This window comes from Cervus elaphus, chromosome 9 (genome assembly GCF_910594005.1).
Source record: "Cervus elaphus chromosome 9, mCerEla1.1, whole genome shotgun sequence".
NCBI classification, from domain to species: Eukaryota; Metazoa; Chordata; class Mammalia; order Artiodactyla; family Cervidae; genus Cervus; species Cervus elaphus.
The window spans coordinates 32,957,286-32,971,381 of NC_057823.1; the positions used below are offsets into that span (position 1 = coordinate 32,957,286).

The 14,096-nt window shown below is 42.9% G+C and overlaps 1 protein-coding gene across 2 annotated transcripts in view; it reads right to left on the reverse strand.

The window, feature by feature from the left end:
• Window positions 1-6,243, reverse strand: part of SNX24 (sorting nexin 24) — a 172,331-nt gene extending 166,088 nt beyond the window's left edge. For both annotated transcript variants that reach the window (XM_043912255.1, XM_043912256.1), the window contains exon 1: window positions 5,975-6,243. In XM_043912255.1, the coding sequence (XP_043768190.1) occupies window positions 5,975-6,034 (60 nt within the window). In that variant the 5' untranslated portion in view covers window positions 6,035-6,243. The remainder of the gene's footprint in view (window positions 1-5,974) is intronic.
• Window positions 6,244-14,096: the final 7,853 nt, after the last annotated feature.

A 14,096-nucleotide genomic window follows, 5' to 3' on the forward strand; every position in this document is an offset into this window, starting at 1 on the left:
ACTGCATGTCTTGTCTTTCAGAGTAAGGAACATACACATGCTTGACTTAAATCACTCAACACATGTTTAATGTGCACTTATGCTATGAGTTGACCATGTGTGAGGCACTGTGCCAGCTTGTTACACAGAGGCCTTCAGCACCAAAGATGCTTATAAGAGAGGGTGGCTGGAAGATACTGCTGTGGGCACTGTGGCTTCACCATCCTTCCGACCTTCTCCCACCGTGGCGTCTAACAGGGTCAGGTGGCCGGGATGAACTGACCTCATTCCGAGCTCCAGAGATGCCCCCTAACTATTTTCACTCCATCTGGTTAACTTATCCTTGCCATGGTGACTGTAATGAAACATAGTGAAGACAGCCAATCAGCACACAGAATCCGCCCCCCCCCCCCCAATGGTATCAGTTGAGGAACCAAGTAGGGATAATGAGATACAAAGGAGGAAAAGTGCCCTTGCTCTGAAGAAGCATCCTCTCTTCCTCTGGATGTTGTAGAATACAATGTTTTTGTTTTTTTAAATCTGAAACATGTTACCATTTGGTCACTTCAGTTCAGTTCAGTTCAGTCGCTCAGTCGTGTCGGACTCTTTGCAACCCCGTGAATCGCAGCACGCCAGGCCTCCCTGTCCATCACCAACTCCCAGAGTTTACTCAAACTCATGCTAGGTGGAAGCTTCTCTGAGGATGCAGGTAAACAGAGAGAGGAAGTGGCCAGGCCCCCTTACTCAATCTCTCGGTCTCACTCCCACAAATATAAAATGACAGTAATAATACTTGCCACAGATCACTGTTAATTCTCAGGCAATATCTGCACTAGGGTTATACTAAATACAACAACAAAAAAAAAAACACTAAGAATTGGGATGATATTAAGGCTTTGCTAACCTTGCAGTAATATTTACTTTTTGGTTATGTTTCTTTAAAGTCTAGCTGACAGATATTCACAGTAAAATATTTACAGGTGAAATTTTATTTTGGATTTGTTTTAAAATACTGCAGAATTGTTTTAAATAGAGGAATGAAAGGTGGTGAATGAAATAAGTATTATAAAATATTGAAGTGAGTAATGAGCAAATGGTGGTTCATTATATTGTTCAATTTGTGTATTTTAATCCAGAAAATATTAAAGTAACTATCCCTACATAGATCTCAATATCATGACCATGTATATATGTGCACTAAAAAACATAAAAGAAAGTAAACCAGTGAAAGAGTCAAGATCTCGAGAAAAAGACAGATTTCATAAGCACAACACACTCAGTCACACACATATAATTAAAATGGACTTGAAAATCTAATTCAATGCCTTGATTTTTACAGACATGGAAAATGAAATTTAATACATTCAGACTTTTATGTTGTTACCTGAACAGTCTTTCTAGTTTTCTTTTGTTTTTCTCTCTCCCTTTAGTCACTAAGTCGTGTCCGACTCTTGCAACCCCATGGACTGTGTAGCCTGCCAGGCTCCTCTGTCCATAGGATTCTCCAGGCAAGAATACTGAAGTGGGTTGCCATGTCCTTCTCCAGGGGATCTTCCTGACCCAGGAATTGAACCCAGGTCTCCTGCACTGCAGGCAGATTCTTAACCAACTGAGCTATGAGGGAAGCCCATTTTGTTTTTACCAACCATGTATCTGAAAATGGAAAATATCAACACTAGCCTGTAGGATGGGAACCCAGGGCCTGCTTACGCTCATGGCCAATGGCCTGTGCTCCATCCTCTCCTGGAAGGCCAGAGAGTCACATCCAGCACTGTGCTCCTTGTAAAGCGTCTAACCTTCTTTCTCTTCCTGCCTCACAGCCCTGGGTTTCCTTGTTGCTCTGGCTGCTGTGCTGAGAAGGGCTTTACCTTCAGTCCGGCCTCCTTCCTCACTTTTATGTGCTTTTCCTGGGAAGAGCATCAACTGATATGGTTTTTTCCATCTTTGATGCTAAAAGACCCCCTGGAGCCATATTTCTAGCCTGGACCTCTCTATGTATCCTGAATTCCAAAACAAAATAGCTTCATCTGCCACAAAAAGGCCCAGCAGGCCCCCAAATGAAACTGACTGCGCCCCAGTTCTTTTCTGGTCACTGGCATCCCTGTTCGCAGGAGTCACCCTGCTGCCTCACATCTAGTCACCAGACCCTGGGGATTCCTGTAAGACCTCCCCCTTCCCTGCCCAGTTGCCTTAGTTCGGCGCTCATCCTCTCCTTTTTGGTCATTTTGCAAGCATCTCCTCCATGATTAATGCTCCAGGGTTATCTTTCTAAATGCAAAGCTAATCACGTTACTTCCTTCCTTAAAACTCCAGCGACGTCCCACGGTCTGAAGCTGAACTCCATAGCCCTTTACGGTTCTCAAAGCTAGCGAGCTGGTCTCTCCACACATCTCTGCGTCAGGAATCACTCGGCACCAGCCCGGTCCAACTCGAGGAGCTGTTTCACACCTTAGGATCACTGGGCTTCTGATTTTCTTCTATCAGAAGACTCAATCACTCACTATTTATAGTGAATTTTCACTATGGATAAACCCTGGACAATATGCATGATCCCAGGACAACATGGATGAGCATAGGAGACTGACACTCTCCTAGCCTCAAGGAGCTTATAGCCTAGAACCGAACAGATATTAAACACACACACAGGGAGGGTGGGCCCGGGGGTGGGAAGGGCTGACCTGCATTTTGTTACAATATCCTTTCCTGCCTCTTTGTAAACTACAATGAGGTAGAAGTGTCCTTGTTGTTGCTGTTTTGTTTGACTATTCGTTTTGGTGAATCTGGGAGTTTAAAATGCCTTTCCCCCCCATCACTGGGTGAAGAAATTTTGCCCTGCACTTCCTCTTTTAGAATTCACAATCCCAGCAAAACCCTCATCAGATTTCAAAAGTCAGCATTCCTGAACACCCTTCCCCCACCCCCCAGCACACCACCCTAAGGCTGAGCAGAACTGCCCAGTTCCTCCTCTTCCTCCAGACTCCAGCTGACATTAGCACCCTAACTCTTCCCCACCTGGCCCCTGCGGGATGGGCTGAGAGTCCCCAAGGAAAGAACAAGATCCTTCCACCATTCAGTTCCCCACCTAAGGGACGCAGTGCAGGCCCACAGGAAATGTTCAAATAATCAAAGGGCAAACATTCACTCTTTAAAGGTAAATTACTTTGTACACAGAGCATAACTTTGCATATGCTTTTTGAATAACAGGGCTTGAGCAATACTGATAAAAACGTAGAGGCCCACAAGTACCCTTTCTATTTATGGTTCTACAGAAATCCTAGTAGCTTGCATAAAAAGGCGTGTATAGGGATGTCTTATTTCAACATATTTGACATAGTTGCTAAAAAATTAGAAGCAAATGTCAACAGCCATCAGCAGAGATCTGTGTAAACAAATTATGGTACATTCCTTCCGTGAAATATCCCTTTGCTATCACTAAGAAAGATACAATCCCGTCCATATTGGCACTGAAAGATATCTATAAGTTATACGATGACAGCTATAGTGAAATCCTGCTATTTATTCTAAAAAAGAAAAAACACGTTTTCATAGCATAGGGGAGAAAGTCTCTAAGAAATTATCCCTATGCTTATCTTTGATGGCATGGGACAAGAAGCAAGGAGGGAAAAATCATCTTCTACTTAAAATGTCCTATCACTGAATTTGTTAGATTGCAATTTAATATTTCTTAAATTTAAAGCACAGTCACTAAAGTAGAAAGGTACTTTTTACAGTAAAATATAGGTTATTTGGAGACTTCCCAGGTGGCGCTAGTGATAAACAGCCTGCCTGCCAATGCAGGAGACTTAAGAGAGTCTGGTTCAATCCCTGGGTTGGGAAGAAATGCAAACCCACTCCAGTATTGTCTGGAGAATCCCAGGGATAGAGGAGCCTGGAGGGTTACACAGTCCATGAGGTCACAAGGAATTGGACACAACTGAAGCGACCTAGCACGCACGCATACACATGATTTTACCTAGGAAACTGAGATTAGAACTGAGATTAAACTTTTAAATTCTGGGTTTCGTAAGAAGGTGAACTACTATTCAGGGCTAACTTCCTAGCGTCCAGAATAGAGACACACAGCAGGCACTGCTGAATGAATAAACTGCCAAACAATTACAAAACTGTTATGCCAAGGATACAAAATATCTGCTTCACAAACTCACAAAGGAAAAAAAATCACTTGCAGAAGTAACAAACTGCTACCAACCTAAATACATTAGGACTGTTTTTTTAAGTAAACTTTTAAAAAGCACACAAACTCTCCTCACAAAAGCAATCTTCTAACTACCAAGTTTACCAAGACAAAGATGCCTTCCAAATCAGATTAATTCACAACCTGGAGTCTGGCACATAGCTGGCCATAACACCAGGAAAAAAAGAAACACGAAAACTTGGGTTAAAAACACCGATCCTCTAATGGAAGAAAATCAATCATTCTGATTCACTTAAGTGCTTATTTGAGAAGGTAATTAACTTTTAGCTTGGACTACTGAGACCAAGGGCTGTGACAAGCGGCCTTTTAATCTCCAAATCCTTAAAGAATGCCCTAAAGATGGAAGGCCTTCCATGACTGTTGTTGACTGGGGCTGACGGGACAGGTAAGACACCTGAAAGAAAGACAACCAAGGGTTCAGGCCTAAGGAAAAAGCCTAAACAGGTTCACATTCAAATTCATTCCCCTCCTCCCTTTCAAAATAAGATATGGTACATTTTTAATCAAATTCATAACTCATTTGTTTATATAGGTAATGGCCACGGAGCTCAGCTCTCCCTTGGTTGAAGTCTCCCCATCCCCCTACCAAGGGAAGGGACTTTGAGTACTTGTTTGGGGGGGTACATGGACTCAGCAGTCTACTAATTCTAGAAACCCACATACTTCTTGGATTTCCTTTTTTCAATCACTACTCTTAATTCTAAAAATTCCTTTGAGAGGGGGATTTAATCCTCTTTATAAAAAAACAAGGGTCCAAATAAGCTGTGATCAAAACCCAACAATCTTTAGAGGAGACAGAGATTAAAATACCTCTCTGCCAAATTAATGCAACTGGAGTTTAGTAAGTGAGTTAGAAGTGACTAAAATAAAAATCCTTCATAGTGCCCTACGCAAGTCCCACAAAACCTACCAGCTCTCTAAATGGAAATAGAATTGTCCAAGGTCCACTCCAGGGTGAAGCATTTCTCCCTCTAGCAAAGACTGCCTAAATGAAGATGTCTAAGTTCACTGGGAAATCAACTGCTCGCACACTAAACTCATTACCCAGAGGTTCCAGGCATGGTCCCTGCCCTCCCCGCCACTCCTCCACTAGTGAAAGCAGGGACCCTGTTTCTCATTCCTGAGACCGCAGCCCCCCTAGGAATAGAACAGGTGCTCAGTGAATACCTGACTTTGCCATTTCAAGGCACTGCAGAACTAGAAACAGCAAAAACAAAACTTTGGAAATCATCTAAAAGCAACACATGTGTTCACTTCGGCGAATAAATTCTACAGATGATTATTTTTCTTAATGAGCACGTTTTCCATCTGAATGAATCCCTACCGAACTTGGAAACCAACAGCATCAGCCAAAAAGCGGCAAAAGCCACTTGTCTGGACGGAGCGGGCAGCTGAGCCAGAACCAGTGCAGCCCATCCCGGGCTACAGGGGGCGGGCGGCGGGGAGAACGGCAAGCGCCGCGTCCGAGGACTCGACTCCCGGCGCTGCAGCCCGGAGGCCGGGAGCGGGGCTGGGAGGGGGAAGGGACCAAACCGGGGCGCCCCGGGAGCCCGCCGCCGCCGCCGCGCCAGGGAGGGGGCGCCCGTTTCCTTGACAACCGCGCCCGGGCGCAGCGGTCCGAATGGGCCGGGGGAGGGGAGGAGGGAGGAGGGAGGGAGCGAAGGAACCCCCCCCCCCCCCCAACACACACACAGCCCCGCGAAGGCGCGGCGGCGGCCGGGGGCACCTCCCGAGCTCGGCAGCCGCAGGTCCGGCTCGCGGGGCCCTGTCCGGACCTACCGTGTACCCCCGCTCCAGGTCACTCTCCTCGTAGCGAAAGGACGGGATGTAGACCTCCATGGTCGCGCCAGCCGGCCGGCGGAGGGCGAGGAGGGGCGGGCTCACGGCCGCGGCCGCCGCCCCGCCCCCGGCCCGGCCGCCCCGCCTCCCTTCTCCGAGCCCGCGGGATCGGGAGACCGCGCGGCTCCGGCCCGGCTCCGCCGCCGCCCGCCGCTCCCAGGGCGGCCTGGGGCTGTCTCCGGGCGCCTGGATTCCAGGCCCGAAGGGCGGCGGAGATCAGCTGGGCCCGGAGGAGGCGGGGCCTGGAAACCTGTGAGTCTGCAGAAAAGGGGTGTGCGCGCCACCGCGCCGGGGACAGGGCCGCATCCCGGCGCTCCCTGCCCTAGAGGCTCGAGCAGGCACTGGGCTTGCAGTTTGCAAGACACCACCCGTAACAGATCGCAAGACAAGGAAAAGAAATGCATGGAGCTTCTGGATTTCGCTTTAACTCTCGGTTGGCATGAACAGCAGCGAACCCTGCACTACTTTTACCAAGACTTTACTGTTCCCCTTCGATGCCAGGGTCAGTTCCGAGTTAGCCGTCGAACCACAGAATTCAGCGTCTGGTTCTGAGTTAGCAGTCAAACCACAGAATACAGGCTGTAATACAGAGCCCGAAAGTCGGCTGCTCACGGAGACCAACATTCCGACTTCTTGCTCCAGTTCTAAAATTCTGTCGGCATAGAGTTTCTTAACTTTAAGAGAAAACAGAAGAAAAAGGGGGAAAAAAAAAAAGGGCAAGGGCAGGAATGTGCCCCTCTGGCCAGAAGTTAATTACCTGAAAGTACCTGCAAGATAAAAGTGCTCCAGTTGAGCACTGCGGTTATCAGGATACCTTTGCAAACCACGCGTTTCTTTCTTAGGTTAGAGCAGGGAGCAGAATAGAAACCTGAAGGTGAGTTGTGCAGAGAGCTTCTTGGGCTGCAGGTCAATGGCTGTTTGCTCTTGAGGCCAGGGGGACATTTCAGCTTGAAACTGCTCTTAAGTTTATGATGAGACCTTAGTCATGGAAAAGAGGACTAATCAGGCCTTCTGCTTTAAGAACTTGTCTGATGTGGACCTTAACCTCAGGTGAAGCCCTTACCCACACACTTGCAGCTCCAGGTTGTGTCTGCCCCTCAGAACCCCATAGGCTGGGCCCTGGGAAGACTAGCCCTCCTCTTTTCTTCCACTGGCCAACACCTCCAGATGTGACCAAATAGCTCTGTGGGCTCCACGCTGCCCCGGTTCAGAACCCAGCTTGTAGGTTCTCCTTAGCCTCTGTGACTGTATCACACTGTATTGTGCCGTGTACTTACCTGCCTCACCCCCTAGATTCTAGAGAAAGTATTTAAAAAAAAATTTTTTTTATCCCCTTCTTGGTATATTGCTAGACACATTTTTCTTCAAAATTTTTTATAAACACTTCAGTGCTCATCTTTACAAAACCAATGGGATACAGCAGTTACTACGTGAGATGTTATTACATCCCATGTCTCATTTAAGCTTCGTGTGAGGAAGTGTTATGTACAGTAGGACTTCAAAGGACTAAGATGTAGTATTCCTGTTTTTATTTTAAAGTAATGGCTATTGATGATGGCAGACTCCGCCCCCAGAAACAATTTCAAGATTGGTTCAAACAAGTTATTAAGGCCTCAAGAGTATAATGTAAATGAGGATTGTGTAATCATAAAATCCTTGCGAAATAGATTGCTGATCAAACTTTTAATATGACTTTTACATGATTCTTTCACAACAGCTTGTTAGTAGCCTGGCATATGTATTTTTGTCTGGCAGCATAGCGGTTCACCTATTTACCTTTGAATTTAAGAGTCAGAAATGTATGGGTCCAAGAAGATCTGACAAGTGGTCCAAATGAATCTTTTTTTTTTTCTTTTTTGCTGTATTCTACTACTAGCTGTGTATAATTTAATTTTGCCTTGCTGAAAATATATACAGGTTCTCAGGTGTGTTCTTGAGGGTCTAAAAGCTCAGCTGTAACTGTCATTTCAATTATTTCAGATGGCATAATTAAAGCTCAGAGAAGATAAATAACTATAAAATTGAAAGTGAAAGTCGCTCTGTTGTGTCTGACTCTGCGACCCTCTGGACCGTTGCCCGCCAGGCTCCTCTGTTCATGAAATTCTCCAGGAAGAATCCTGGAGTGGCTAGCCATTCCTTTCTCCAGGGGATCGTCCCAGCCCAGGGATTGAACCCAGGTCTCCTGACCCGGGCGGATTCTTTACCATCTGAGCCACCAGGGAAGCCCAAGAATACTGGAGTGGGTAGCCTATCCCTTCTCCAGGGGATCTTCCTGACTCAGGAAGTCTGGGAATTGAACTGGGGTCTCCTGCATCGCAAGTGGATTCTATACCAGCTGAGCTAATTATTATTCTAGCTAATAATTAGAAGAGGTAAATTTCTAATCAAGTTCTGTGGGTAACCACTATAAAGGAAAGAAGAGAACAGCACTAAAGTAAGAGAACACGGCCAATGTATTATCCTGATATTCTTACCTATCTTCTCTACACTCTGACAGGTCAGCTAAATCGTATCTCCTCACAACATTAATAAAAATACACGGCAAATACTATATAAGAAGTTGTACACTTAATATCTGTTAATAAAGGCAAAAACCTTACGTAAGAATATGGACTTCCCTGGTAGTCCAGTGGTTAGGGCTCTGCACTTCTATTGCTGGGGTGGGTGGATGGTAGGGGAGAAGACGGGAGAAAGAAGAAAGAGAGAAAAAAATTTTGCTGGAATCAGAGTATGAAATCTGTGCACTGAAAATACAACACCTAGTATTGGGTAGATAAATACTTCAGCAAATTTAATGATAAACTGCTTTAAATACCAACTTATAAGTCCTGACCAATATCTATCTAAAATACATTACTTATTCAACATTCTAAGATTAGCATATCATGACCAAACAAGATTTATTCCAGAAATATAAAGACAGTTAAACTTTAGAAAATCTGTTGATATATATCTCAACATTGTCAGACTAGAAAAGAACAAAGATAAATGAGTATGCCAGTAAATTCTGAAGCAACATTAATAAATCAGTACACCTCTTCCTAATAATTCTTAACAGCCTAGAAACAGCAAAAAACAAAACAAAACAAAACAAAATCCCAAATGAGCTTTAATTTGATAAAAGTACCACAACCCTACAGCAAATATCCCATTAAACATCACAGGACGACGCATAAGAATAGTGTTAATATCTTTATCACAATTATAGTTTGACATTTTGCTGGAGGCACCACTCAATACAATAAGAAAAGCAAAATAAACAGGTACAGACACTGGATTGGAATATATAAAACTAAGGTTATTTGTAGATGAAACAATCTAAACCCATAAAGCAGAATCAACTAAAAATTTGTTAGAATAAAAGTTTCATAAGGTGCCAGAGAGTAAATCATCACATAGGAATCAATAGATTTCATAGACAATAACTTGCTTACACACACTAACATTAACCAATTCAAAAATAACAGGGAAAAACCAAACAATTTCATGAATAACAATATTAAAAACTTACACATTTCTAAAGATAAATTTAAGAAACATGCAAAATTTATATGAAGAAAACTGAAAAGCTATGCAAGGACACAAAAGAAAGTTTGAAAATAGTTGTATCACATTTCTGAATGAGAAGAATCAATATTTTATTGCTTTATTTGGATAAGTTTTCACCAAAACAATTTACAGAGCTAATACAATCAAATAACCAACATGCTAAGCAAAGGGACAAGCTTGTTTGAAAAATGAATAGCCAGGGCAGGTTTGAACAAAAAAAGGAAAGAAAGAATGAGAGGATAAGTTAATTTGTAGGACATCAAAACATACTATAGAGTCATGGTATTTAAACCAGTATGATCCCAGAGAAAATTACACAAATGACGAAGGGGAGCTAAAATTAGACACATGAGGAAGAGAACCAGATAGCTCAGAAATAGATTCCTTAATATATAGGAACATAATATGAAACAACAATGGTATTTCAAAGCCATGAGGGTAAAAAAAAATAAGCTATTCAATAAGTAGCTGAGTGCTTATATAGTTTTAATAAATATTTAAATACTAAAGTTTTAGTAAATGTTAAAAGTAGTATAAATAAATGGTGTAACGAATAGTTTATGAATAACTGGCTCTCCACCCAAAAGAAAAGTAAAATTTATTTTTAAAATGAATTCCACATGTAGTAAAAAAGCTCTGTGGAAAAACAGAACTGTAAAACACCTCAAGGTAGACAAAACCTTATTACAAAAGCCAAAACAAAGACTTTGGGGGAAGGATTATACTATATAAGGCTAAATAAGGATTTTAAATTAATGTAAAACAAAGACCATTAAGTTAAAAAATGTTCAATAAACTGAAAAGATATTTGCAACATGCATAACAAAGGATTAGTGTACATTTTATGTGTAAAGAATATATAATTTTTCTTAATAGCAGTATGAAAAATGGACACAGTATGAACAGGGAATTTCCCAAAGAATGGAAGCAGACAAAAAAAAAAAAAACACAACAAAAAACCTGTATAAATTATCTATTATCGAGTAACAAATTATCCCCAAATTTTAGCTTCTTAAAGCAAGAGGTACTTATACAGTTTCTGTTGGTCCAGGAATCTGGGAGCAGTTTAAGATGCAGATGAGACACATACCCAGGCTACAGTCATCTCAAGAGTCTACGGGGATGCAGGAGCCATTGACAAAGTAGTTCACTCACATGCCTTGAAAGTGAATGTTGATTGTTGGCAGGAGGCCTCAGCTCCTGGCTACTCAGACCTCTCCCCAGAGACAGAGGCTTCCTCCAAAGCAAAAAATCTGAAAGAGCTCAGGGTGAAGACTACATCTACCCTAAGAATTTACACTCCATCATTTCTGCAATATCCTGCTGCTTACAAAGGTTAGCCTATTCAGTGTAGGAGGGACTATGTGATGGCTGGAGTCTCAGGCGGCAAGAATTAATCGGGGCTCTCATGGAGGTTAGCTGCAATGTAACCATGAGCAGAGAAAAGAATTCTATCATGTTATGGATTAAAATATTTCAGTTCACTTACACTGTGAATATTCTGTTGCACTTAAAAAAAAAAAAACTGTAGGATTTCTGGGTTAAGGTAACGAATTGAACATACATAATTAACTTCACTGCTTCTTCTAGCCCCAGTAAAACTAAAAGGAATTTCTTCTTTAAAAACAAAACAAAAAAAACCCCATAAAGATAGGAAAAGCAGAAGAGAGAACAACAAAAAGACTTTTATAAACTAGAAAGCAGATGAATGAGAAGCAACCATTGTGGTAAACCAAGAAAAAGCCAAATTTAAGCCAATGGTGAGAAAGTGGAAAATCAACTGATTTACACAGGACAATACCCAAAAAGCTCAGTGAGAGGGGTAGAGAAGATACACCTCATCTAGAATGGGAGATAGGTTGACTAGAAGGAAGACTGAGTGAAAGTTGAGTGGGAAAATTCTTCAATCCCCTCTTCCACATTGGCATAATTCCAGAGGATATTTCCTGGAGAGAGAGAGTAAAAAAGAGAGTCTTTACATTGGAAAATGACTTGCCCACTTGAGGGCACGGGAACTTTCATCAAAAAATAGTTGAGGCCTGGGGGCACATGATCATATACACGTTGAAGGATGAGTATTAAAACCTCACAGAGGCTGGCAGCTATACTGTTACCTTCCACGCAAGAAAGTGGAAGATATTCTCTGGGAAATCTGATGAGCCCAAGAGAAGAAAACTCTAGAAACACCAACATTGGAAATTCCCTACAAACAGCCCAATGAAGTCACTCTCCAGTGATTTTCAGATTTGATAGGGGTGGCCAACATGGCAGAGTAGGAAGAACTTGAGCTCGGCTCCTCCCACAGGCACACATAAAACTAAGACTATTTACAAGCAATCATTGATAAGAATGATCTGAAGACTAGTGGAAAAGACCTTCCAGAGCTAAAAGTATAAAGACAGACCCACGAGGAGACCTTGTAGAGGGGGCAGAGTGTTGCTTCAGTCAAGACCTGCCTTCCTGGAGTAGGCAACAACACAAATGGAAGGATCATCACAACTGGAGAGGTTCTCCCCTAGGCGTGAGGGGGGCAAGCCCCACACCGGGCTTCCCAGCCTGGAGGTCCTGCACTGGGAAGACAGGTACTCAGAATATCTGGCTACAAAGGCCAGTGGGGCTTGTGTACAGGAGCCACAGGGCTGTGGGCAACACAGACCCTCCTTAAAGGGCACATGCAAGTTCTCACACGCTCCCAAGTCGCAGCACAGAGGTAACGATCTGAAAGGAGGCTTAGACACTCCTCCTCATCTTGGAGGACCTGGTACACAATACCAGGAGGCAACTGGTACTCCACCTGAGAACACAGATACTGGCAGTAGCCATTCTGGGGAGCTCACTTCTGCCGCAGGGGCACTGATGCTGGCAAGCACCATTTCGGAATCCTCCCTCCAACCTACCAACGACTGGGGCTCACCCAACCAGGAGCAGGTCAACACCAGTCCTAAGCAGTCAGCCCTGCTGGGACACAGCCCTACCCATCAACAGGCTGGCGGCCTTCAATGAGGCGGGACCTGATAGCCAGCTAGACTGGGTGCGTAACATACAGTTTTTGTCAATTATACCTGAGCAAACCTGGAAAAACATTTTTTTTTTTTTAAGTTTGACAGAGCTTCCAATCAGCATCAGTTCCCACTGCTAATCTTGAGAAGATATCCAAAAATTAACAAATATCTGAGGAAAGCAGCTAATATGCAAGAGAGATAAAAACAGAAAATTAATTTTGGGGAAAAAGAAACTTTAAAAAACTCAACTATCACTAATATCCTCAGAGATGCAGGAAGACATCACATCTGTGAAACAAGAAGAAGCTACTTAAATCCAATTAGAAAATGAGGGTAAACTCAGAGAGTAGAACAAAGTAACAGATGCAAAATAAGAAAATAAACATCATCACTGGAGAACATCCAATACCCAAATAATGAGTCTTCCAGAAAGAAAAGAGAGAATATAGAAGGGAGGAAATCATGAGTGAAATAACTCAAGAAAATGCCCAGAACTGAATTTCATGTTTCCAGATTGAAAGCACTCACACAGGATGAAAACAGATGTATACTACAGCAAATCTGTATGAGATTTAGAACCCTGAAGGAAAAAACCCTTACATTCTGGAAAGGGGTAAGGGTGAAGGGACAATTCATATACCAAAGACGTGAAAGCAGAATGGCTTTGGAATTCTCAACAGCAACACTGCAAGGTTAAAGACAAGGAAGCAATGTCTTCAGAATTCTAGAGAAAACGATTTCCAACATATGACCACTTAAAATTATCAAGGATGATGGCAAAAATAGTCTCAAAAGTAAGTTTCTATGCATCATTTCCAAGAACTGTATATCTACCCAAATGAAGGAATAAATCAAGAGAGGAACATGTGGGTTATAGAGAATAGGAAACCAGGGGGAGAAGCAAAGGGAATCTTCCGGATCCTCTGGGCAGCAGGCAGAGAAAGGTAGCCAGTCCAGACCAGAGCAGTCTGACTCAAGAGGTGGACGTCGTGAGAGCTGTTTTCATAACACTTTCTGCTGTATCTTCTTTTTAACTGAAGAAACTACTTGAGAACATACTATCCCAACACACGGAAATAAATCACGAAGGAGGAAAGTACGAAGCCCAGGATATAGGGAATGGGTCCCAGGAGAAAGGTACAGGCAATTCCAAAGTTCGGGGCAAATCCAGAGATACAACATGCTCAGAGAGCAGCAGTTCAGAGAAAACCAAAATCCTCAGGAGAGCAAGCCCTAGGGAAAGCAATTGGAGTGGTTGAATTACTTGATCCAAGTGGGCTTGTGGGAATTGTACTGTAGGAAGACATGGAAAAAACTGGCAATAGATTTAAAAAAAAAAAAAAAAGCACCAGCCAAATTGGGGGAAAAAAAATCAAGGTATGTTCTACTTCAAGAAAAACAACAACAAAAAACCCAGTAAAGTCACTGAGGAAAAGGAAAGTCTAAGAAACTGTCACAACCAAGAGTAACAGGAGGAGAGATGACAACTAAATGTATCTTGCATGAAATCT